Below are 10,651 nucleotides of genomic sequence, written 5' to 3'. Positions count from 1 at the left end.
ATGCGGGTGGCGGCGGAGCCGGGGGCGCGCCCGGGCGCGGCGACAGCGACAGCCCCGGCGGGCAGCGGCTCGTGGCTGCTGGCGCTGGCGGCGCCGCTGGCGCTGCTGCTGGCGCTGGTGGTGCGGCAGCTGCTGAAGCAGCGGCGGCCGCCCGGCTTCCCGCCCGGCCCCGCGGGGCTGCCGCTGCTCGGCAACATCCCCGCGCTGGGCGCCGAGCAGCCGCACGTCTACCTGCGGCGGCAGAGCCTGATCCACGGGCAGGTACCGCCGCCCCGGGGCCCGCGGGGGCGGGGAGGGCCGGCCCGGGCTCGGGGAACGCACCGGGAGCTGCCGCCCCGGCACGGACCGGGAACGCACCGGGAGCTGCCGCCCGGCCCGGCCCGGGAACGCACCGGGAGCTGCCGCCCCGGCACGGACCGGGAACGCACCGGGAGCTGCCGCCCGGCCCGGCCCGGCCCGGCGGATGCGGCGGGCGGAGCGCTCCCGCTCCCGGCAGAACCGCGCCTCTAAGAACCTTCAGCGCGATATTTGAGATACCTACAGCCCCTCACTGCTTAATAACTAATCCTTTCCTTCGTCCTTTTTCTTCTTTTTCTCCCTTTTTTACTTTCTTCTATATCGGGCGTTTCTTTCCATCAGCCAGTCTTTAGCAGCCAACCTCCTCTTCTTACAAGCTTCATAAGACTTAACTCCCAACTACATTAAACATGTGTTTTGGTAATTAAAAAAAAAAAAAAAAAAAAAAAAAGAGTAAATGTTCTTCAACCAAAGTACTGGGACAAGTAGAATGGAAATAGGAAAGAAAGTGTGCTGTCAAATAAAGCAAGCTTTCTACTTGCCTGGAATGCTATATGGAGTTTCAGGCATCTGCTCTAAGAAAGAATCCCACAGAACTTGAAGGAACCAGTATATTAGGATTTGGGGGACTCTGGAAAAATACAGTCAAAGGGTTTTTTTTTGTTTTTTTTTTTTTAAATCATCTATGATATAGGAATAAAGATCAATAAGTTAGACCAAAGTGTACAAAACTCACAGATGGTTTGCAGAAATATACCAAGAGTGTCTTCTTGACACATAAAAAAGAAGAGCCATTATAACAGTGAAAATACCAAGTTTTCTAAAATAAAATAGACTCATAGAATCATTTAGGTTGGAAAAGACCAAGATCATTGAGTCCAGCTGTTAACCCAGTATTGCCATGTCCCCAAATGCCACATCTGCACAGCTTTTAAATGCCTCCAGGGGTGACAACTCCACCACTTCCCCAGGCAGCCTGTTCCACTGCCTAACATGCCTTTAGGTGACAACCCAGTTGTCACAGAATGTATTATTAGGCTAACACAATTTGATATTGTGGAGGTCATCAGCTTTGACATGGAGAAAAATCTAAAGATTTGTAATGGTAAAAATACAGATTTCTAACACCAAGGGAATGTATGGAAAGGGATCTACAGATTCAATCTTAAGTTTAGGCTCAGTTTTAATTTTTAAAATGTAGATTCAGATTTATTTTTTTTTAATTCTCTATGTGTTGTATTGTACCTTTCTCTAAAGCACCCTGTGCTAACCACTTGTGGGAAAGGACACTGGGCCTAGCTGGGCTCTGCTCTCAGTTGTTGGCTGTCACCTTGGCTCTCACTCCTCTCTGGGGACTTCATGAAGATGTTCCCAGTCCTTAATTTGGGAGGCTGGTTTCTTTAGGTGCACAGCAAAGCACAGAATGTAGTGTGAGCTAATTAATTTTACCTTTTAACAAAGTAAATGAGCTTACCACAGACTCTGTTGAGTAATGCCACAGCTGTCCCTCCTCTGGCCACCCGTGTGCCCTGCTGAAGGTTATTCAAATCTGCATTCCACATTGATGTTTAGTGTCGTTTCACTTTTTAATGCCTTATTCCAGATTGGGTTTTAATAGCATTTGACACTTTTTATTCCTTTTATTTTCCCCCCTAAGATCTTCAGCCTTGACCTTGGGGGAATATCTGCCGTTGTGCTGAATGGCTACGATGCAGTGAAGGAATGCCTTGTCCACCAAAGTGAAATTTTTGCAGACAGGCCGTCTCTTCCCTTGTTCAAGAAACTGACAAACATGGGAGGTGAGTGCTAATGTCTTTTGTATAAAAATGTAATTTTTGTCCCATAGATGACATGAAGCATCTGTTTTAGCCATTTTCTCTACTTGATGTCCTTTCATAAAATACTTGATGCTTCTTTAAAGATATTATTGTCACTCATGGACTATGCTCCATAGCAGGATGTCCAAAATATTTTATCTCATTTTTTGTCTTGTTGAATAATTTTATTATCTTATGGGGGAAGAAAAATAAAGCATTGCATAAAATACTGTGTCAAAATATTTTTTCAGGCTTACTGAACAGTAAATATGGCAGAGGATGGACAGAACACCGCAAATTAGCTGTAAATACCTTTCGAGTTTTTGGATATGGCCAAAAGTCCTTTGAACACAAAATTTCAGAAGAATCTCTGTTTTTTCTTGAGGCCATTGATACATACAAAGGCAGACCCCTTGACCTTAAGCACTTGATAACAAATGCTGTTTCAAACATTACTAATTTGATTATTTTTGGAGAACGTTTCACATACGAAGATACTGAATTTCAGCACATGATTGAGATTTTTAGTGAAAACATTGAATTAGCTGCTAGTGCTTCTGTATTTTTATATAATGCTTTTCCTTGGATTGGTATCTTGCCATTTGGGAAACACCAGCAGCTGTTCAAAAATGCAGCTGAAGTCTATGAGTTTCTTCATGAGCTTATTGAACGTGTCTCTGAAAATAGGAAGCCTCAGTCACCTCGACATTTCGTAGATGCATATTTAGATGAGATGGATTGCAATGGAAACGACCCAGAATCTACATATTCAAGAGAAAATTTAATTTTCTCCGTTGGAGAACTCATCATAGCTGGGACAGAAACCACAACAAATGTTTTAAGATGGGCAGTGTTATTTATGGCTCTTTATCCAAACATTCAAGGTAAGAATTTTGACATTTTGAGGAACTGATTCACTTTACTATTGCAAATTTAAAATGGTTTTTCTAAGTGGTGCATTGATCCATAATCATCACCAAAAAAAAGCTTTGTATATACTATTCTAGTCTGTCATTTACTAAGTATACTACGGACTTATTTTAAATGCAGACAAAGAGGATATCAAAAGTCAAATGTAATGATAAAATTTTAACGTATTATTTTGTGAATACGCTTTTATGAAGCTTTAATACTTTTAAGTATTTCTAATATATTTAGATTTAGCATTGTGATGCATGATCTGTTGTTGGCAGATATACTAATCTATGCAGTTAATAAATAATAAGGGAATGTAATTAAATATGAAAGTAATAAACTAAATTAAAAATATACAGGTGTCAGCAAAAATGTAAATCAGGTTGTGGTTAACAATTTAGGTACAATTCTTTTTATCTTAAGTTCTCCAGATCACAACAGATTTGCATATGATAGACAGGAATACTTACACTTTTGGAAGAACAGAAATGGCATTTAAAAATAAAAAGATGTGTTACAGTCATTGTGAAGTAAGACAGCAATAGGTGTTTGAGTGTTAGCCCAGACATTGTGAGGAGAAGTTTGGATTCCAGAAGTGAAGAGTCACATTTCTGGTTTCACTGCCACCACTTCACTTTTCCTGCCAAACCCCTAGCACTGCTTGGTACAGCTGGGGCTTCCAGATAACTTAGAAAGTTACTGCTGGTACTTTGACCAAAAAATATCACTCTAATATCAATTTCACCATTGCTTCAGAATAGGGATAATAGCACTAACCATGGATAGGAATATGGAGTCTAAATTTAAAAGCTTGTAAGTGACTATTTTTGTATAAGGTATATAATGTTTCAGTATTCTTTTAAAATGTATGTCTGTACACAAATACTTTAGCTTAAATTAAAATGCAAAGGCTATTCCAAAATAAACCTCAGTTTTTATTCCTAACAGGGCAAGTTCAGAAAGAAATTGATGTTGTCATTGGCCCAAACAAAATGCCCACCCTGGAGGAGAAGTGCAAGATGCCCTACACTGAGGCTGTTCTGCACGAGGTGCTGAGGTTCTGTAACATTGTCCCACTGGGCATTTTCCATGCAACTTCCAAGGACACTGTTGTGCGTGGGTACACCATTCCTGGAGGCACCACAGTCATTACCAACCTCTACTCTGTTCACTTTGATGAAAAATACTGGAGCAATCCAGAAGTGTTTTTTCCTGAGAGGTTTTTGGACAGTAATGGGCAGTTTATCAAGAAAGATGCATTTATTCCTTTTTCCCTAGGTAAGAGCAATTCCTTCCACTGTTCTTTTTCAGAAATCCAGGGATGTGTAAAGTGTTAAGGGGTGGAAATACATGGACAGAATGATATCCTCAGTTCTGATTTAAAGATATCCAATATAATTCAATTTGAAGATATTCAATATAATGCACTCTGGAGATAACAAATTTTAGCATAATGTCTTCTATATAGATGAGCTCAGTTTATATATAAACTAATAAAAATCCTCCCTACAAAGTTCTAATAATTGCCAGTTAATAATGACTGGCAGTAGATATAATTAAGAAAATAGTAGGGGGAAAAAGCTGAAATTCCATTTTTTAAAGCATTTCCACCTAGATTGGCACGTCAAGACCAGATACAGTAAAGTAACAAGTGTATCTAAATCAATTTGACAGAGTTGGTTTCAATGGCATTGGTGAGCAACAAATTCTCTAAAATCAGTTTCTTAGTGTAAGTTGTTACCTATCCTTCTTACAAAATACTGCCAGGACGTTCACACATCACTCCTAGAACACAGAAATCACCATTCCTATTCATCTTAAGGTCAAAATGTGACTGAAGATACCTTAAACCTTTTCAAAACCTTTTTTCCAATTCAGGAAGGAGACACTGCCTTGGAGAACAGCTGGCTCGAATGGAGATGTTTATTTTTTTCACCTCGTTGCTGCAGAGGTTCCACCTGCACTTCCCCCACGGAGTGATCCCGGAGCTGAAGCCCAGGCTGGGGATGACCCTGCAGCCGCAGCCGTACCTGGTGTGCGCCCAGAGGCGCTGAGGGGCAGCCCAGGATCCATTTTGTCTACTCCTGAACCTGTTCAAGCCAGAATAACAACAATTTAAAGGACTGTTAGTTTCTTTTTACTTGGTTTTTACAGGAAAAAAAAAAAAAAAAACTGAACCAAAGGTGTGGAACACATCCTGATGTTTTCACTCCAGAAGACTGTGTTGACTCTAACTTCTGATACAGTTTTTAAATATTTAATTACTTAGCAAGCCATTGTACTTTGAGAGGGTATTTTCATAAGCGTGGAGAATACAGTTGAAAATGTTTATGCTTGAATTCATCCATGGAAATATAATATACATTATTCCAGCTAAGCCATTCTTTGTAATTATCTATTAAATTTTCATAGCTAAAGGGATTTTAAAAGGTATCTATTTAAATACCTGAAACCAAGAATAAAATATATTTTCCAGCCTTAAAAAACAGATTGTCTTTTAAAACATTTTATTCTTCTTTTTCCTTGCCCTGTCTTCACAGTTGGTCATAATTTTCTAGTTAATCAGATAACAATGAATTCACTTTTAGGACCTTTTATGGCTTGCTTCTCACTTAGCATCATACACACGGTGTTCAGTTATTGCCATACTCCTGACAATCACAGGGCTTTCTTTCCTGCAGTATATTGCATTTCCAGACTCCTGTCCTCCACTGCCTCCCAATACAAAGTACTATGTAATGATTAATCTCTGCTTAAATAGTCTGAAAAAACCAGTATTTGTGTTACCAGAGTCACATGCAATCATACTATGAGTAAAGAAAATAAACTGCTCACCCTTCTGACCAGAGGTGAGACTTTCTGGGGAGGGCAAGTGCAATAAGGATGGGGAGAAACAGATTTTAAATGAATTTTAAGAACAAATTTTAGGTGTAAGGGCTACACTTGACTTCTGCCAGCTTCATTGATTATTCTTGCCAGCTCTTGCTTTGTGGTTATTGGGAGATAAAGATTTGTGTCTGCAGACATTGCAGGAGCAGCTGGAACTCCAAACACAGAATTCAGTCCCCTCTGTGTGGAGAGAGAGGGCCTCAGGACAGGGTTCAGAACAAAACAAGCAAGCAGCCATTGAAGGCCAGGGCTGAGTGTTTGACCTGGCTTTTTACACAGATAGTGCTGCAACTCGGAGCTGCAGGGAAGCTGAAAGGCAGGAATTGGTGTTTGTCACCTGGCCTGATGTTTGCAGCTTCTGCTGAGGAGAAATACTTCCTTCCTTTGAAAGAGCAAAAGAGAAAAAGCAAAGAGAGCTAATGGCAGTCTGTGACCATGTTCACAGGGGTCTGAGGATGAGGGAAGCGATGAGGATCTGACTCCATGTTTCAGAAGGCTGATTTATTATTTTATGATATATATTATATTAAAACTATACTAAAAGAATAGAAGAAAGGATTTCATCAGAAGGCTGGCTAAGAATAGAATAGCAAAGAATGATAACAAAGGCTTGTGGCTCGGACTCTCTGTCCAAGTCAGCTGGGCTGTGATTGGCCATTAATTAGAAACAACTCACACGGGCCAATCACAGATCTACTTGTTGCATTCCACAGCAGCAGATAACCATTGATTACATTTTGTTCCTGAGGCCTCTCAGCTTCTCAGGAGGAAAAATCTTAATGAAAGGATATTTCATAGAAGATGTCTGCGACACCAGTCCACTCACATAACAACCTGTTGACTTCAGGTGCCACAGGTCCAGATTATTTTACCCACACAGAGCAGCCCTAACACAAGTTCCTGTTTCTCTGAAGAGGCTGGGCAGGCTATTCCACTTCCTGAAAAAGTGCCTTTTGTAGACAAGATTTAAAACTCAAAAAAGAGAGGAAGGAGGCAAACCTAATTGCTGTGCATTGGGCGCACCATGAAAACTGAATAAACCCTTGAAAACTGAATACACCACTCCTGAGGCATTGGCAAGCAGTGGGGTTAGGAGTCATGATTAAGGTTTTTCTGCATACCAGGTAGATGTTGTGTGCTTGTGGAATGCCTGAGGAGAAATTGTGGAATGGACTGAACTTTGGTGCCTTCAGCATGAAGCAGCCCTGAGGAGTTCAGCTCTAGTTTTGGACTCATGGCAATTCCTCCTGTCCCCAACCCTGTGTTTTCAGAGCACAGCCAGAGTTTGTGTAGTACCTAGTCCTGCTTTCTGGGTGGCAAGAACTCCAGGCCATCCTTTGTTACAACATGGCTCAAATAATGCTAATTGAAGGGGGGGGGAGGATTTAAAACCATCAAGAACCAGTTCCTGTAGGGACCCCTGCTCAAAATGCAGCTGACCAGTTATAATTCCCTTTTGCTGAGGTATTTTGAGATCTAAATCCTGGCTAGTCTTTAATCCATTTAATGAGAACCATATTGATTATATGTCATTCTGGTTTCTAAATCAAAATGCCTTATAAAAGCCTCAGAATATCAATCCAAACTTTTACCATTATCTGCCAACTTATGGTCTCATTTAAGCAATCAAATATGTTTGACAAACTGTCTTTTCTCTAAATCTGTATCAGTATTAGTCATATTTACATGTTTCATTCTCTATCAGCTTTTTTATTATTTTCCCTCTGACGTAGAATTATCCTAATGATCCAATTTAATAACTTGAAATATTGACATAACAGTAGCTTTTTCTAGTCCTCCAGAATTCCTCCACTGTATCAACATTGATTACAGCAGCCAGCCAGATGTTCAGAATTTCCTGGTGGGATGTTCAGATAATTCCAGCTGAAATATCTAGGACAGATAGCAGCTGGCTGCTATTTAACATTGTTTGGGGATTAAAGGTTGATATATTAACCAGTGTATCTTCACAACACTGCTGCAAGAGTTGCAGTCAGAACCACCATCGTGTCTGAAATCCTCCTTTCCAAATCTCTGTCCTCACATTTAAATTTTTGGGTTGTTTTTGGCCATGTCAGCAACCCCAGAGACTGAAAAAGGGAACACTACAAGCATGTCGTATATGACACTGAAAAAAATGCTGAAGAAAAATGTAACTCATTGGCACTAAATTTCCTGAACTTCCAGCAGTTTCAGTGGTACTGATGAACACATCCTTAGTATAAACCTAATAAATGCAGGAAGGTTAATTAATTCATTCATTCATTCAGAAATCACCTATTCAAAGGAAGTTTTCATAAAAGTTCAAGGAACATAAAGGTTCAATAACTAAAGTAAATAGCATAAACTTACTGAGATATATTTTTATATGTATCCAGGATGTGTTCAGCCTGAATTGAGCTTAAGGGTTTGTGCAAGCACTAGAGAGCAGATGAGGCAGATTATGTTGTCATGAAGAGAGCAAATTCATGAGAAAAACAGCAAGCTCAAAGAAAAACACAGTAAAAAGTAGTGAAATCCCTTCAAAAAATGAGTGAAAATTAGATTGTGTAAATTTCATAATAATGCATTAGATATGAAAACAAAGATTCAGGCTAAATGAGGGGGGGGGGGAAATCATAATGGGGAAGATGCCAGATCAGAATTTGTCTTTGGCTGAGGGAGAGGGACTGATGAAAACACAAGATAGCATGGCCAAGATCAGAGGATCAGTAAGAGTTTGAAGAGAACTCAATATTCCCAGTATAAATTGCTCTGTGAAGGTGCACACAGAAGGCTGGTATATGTTTTCATACCAATAAGTTGTCCCAGGTGTTTTTCTGGCACTGGGCCTGATAATTCAAACCCTCTGTCTAATCGAGATCAAATTAAACTACGACTCTGGAAATCTTCTGCCTTCTTCTGTCCTTTCACAACAATGTAAATTGGGCATCAGCAGATTCTCCCTATTCTAGATTACCCTTTCAGGCATTTTTGAAGGCTGTCAGCTCTGTCCATGTCATTGGAGTTAGGCAGGACCCACATTCAGTGTGGTTATTCCTTAGGAGGACTGCCAGGCTTCAGGAGATGCTACATTTGTTACATTCTTCCGAATAAGTAACATCCCAAATAGATTAAACCCATTAAAATAATGGGAGCACATCAGGAATGTGCAATCTAATCCAATATCTTGCTATAACTGCAGCAGATGGCTGCTTGCCAAAATTTTTACATGTGATGTAGACTGGCCTATAGCAACATTCTAGAAAAGAGAATAAAGTTACTGTTTATTCTGCTGCTGGTTTCAAGTGATGACTTCCTTTTCTACACTCATGTAAAAAAAAAACTTAAAGGAAATATTTTTAATTTGCATAAGCTATGATTTATCAGAAGCATGAAAAAACTATTATGTATTAAAAAACTTTTTACATTACAGTTAATTTGTTCAGATGCTTATCCACATCAGGCCCATCAGTATCCAGACAACAGGATCCACCCATTCCTGTCTCATGGACATTTATACTCTCACCAAAACAAGGGGATAAAGGATGCCTCATTGTTCAGGTCCCTCACTAATATACGTAATACAGGTACAGCTTCATACCAGCAAGGAATTAAAGTTAGGGAACAGAATCTCTATGGATAAAACATCTGAAGGAATTCCAGTTATTCTCAGGTAATTAAGTTTTCTTTCTCCACAGGTATCCTCATTTAAGGAGTCAAAATGCCCCTTTGGTTCTCTTCAACTTACACAATAAGCTCACTTAAAATAATAATAGTAATATTAGTAGTAATAATAATAGTAATAATAGTAGTAGTAGTAGTAATAATAATAAAAAATAATAATGGTGCTGAACATGCACCACAGCAGAATCTTATTAGCATAATTTTTTCCAGGAAAAACATTGGTACTTGCAACCCCTCTTTATCTGATATAGATTAGGAATTTTTTTTTTTTTTTTTGGAAGCATAAAAATGCTTTATAAAGCCACTTCAGGGCATTTTCAGATCTTCTTCCATTTTATTTTACATTCTATAAAGACACATCATTTCTATCTCTAAGATACATAAGGAATGTACAGTCTAAACTGCCACAATATAGAGAGGAATGCAACATAGCTTAATATTGCATTTACTTCACCACAAATTGTAGGTGTAATCTATAAAATGCTCTTTGTGCCATAATGAACTTCATGATGACATAGAGACAGTAAGAATAATTCATTGTTGATGGGAATAAAATTTAGTGCTAACAGCTAAAATTTGTCTAAAATTCCCTACTCACTGATATTAATTCTTTTGCTAAGTATATGAATTACATCATCTTCTGAAGCGTCCAACACCTCCCAATGTCTCAAGAATGCACTTTCTTAAGATCTAGAAAGGCCCACATAGATTGAAAAATATTTAAAATACAATCAGATTTAGCAAACTAACTTAAGATAATCATATTTTTAAAAAAATTTTTGGCCACTGCCTCTGCATTTGTTCACCATCTGACAATTAGATTCTTATCTCTGGCAAAGGTTCAAATCTTGTCTATTTTTTCAAGAGGATTCTAGTTCTCTCAACAAATAAAGAGACTCTTTCTGGTGGGAGATGAATTATGGGTGAAACTCATTTAAAATAAAAAGGTTTTAATATTTACTGAAATAAAGGAGTTGATGCCTCCAGTTCCTGCTGTTTGAATGTTATTATTTCTATAACTGCACATTTTCTTCCTGGTATTTAAAGTTTCCATATCAGACCTCTAC

At 39.2% G+C, this 10,651-nt stretch overlaps 1 protein-coding gene across 2 annotated transcripts; it reads left to right on the top strand.

Annotated features, from left to right (window-relative positions):
* Positions 1-5,515, top strand: LOC134419849 (vitamin D 25-hydroxylase). Of its 2 annotated transcripts, XM_063159459.1 has the most exons (5): positions 1-261; positions 1,955-2,096; positions 2,366-2,998; positions 3,978-4,307; positions 4,908-5,515. In XM_063159459.1, exons 1-5 carry the CDS (start codon positions 1-3, stop codon positions 5,081-5,083), a joined length of 1,542 nt encoding a protein of 513 aa, XP_063015529.1. In that variant the 3' UTR covers positions 5,084-5,515. The 2 variants fall into 2 exon arrangements, with proteins under 2 accessions (XP_063015529.1, XP_063015530.1); XM_063159460.1 differs by lacking the exon at positions 1-261 and having other exon boundaries at positions 1,970-2,096; positions 2,802-2,998.
* The last annotated feature ends 5,136 nt before the right edge of the window (positions 5,516-10,651 follow it).

The sequence above is a fragment of the Melospiza melodia genome, chromosome 6 (genome assembly GCF_035770615.1).
Source record: "Melospiza melodia melodia isolate bMelMel2 chromosome 6, bMelMel2.pri, whole genome shotgun sequence".
NCBI lineage: Eukaryota > Metazoa > Chordata > Aves > Passeriformes > Passerellidae > Melospiza > Melospiza melodia.
This window is presented reverse-complemented; position numbering and strand designations above follow the sequence as displayed.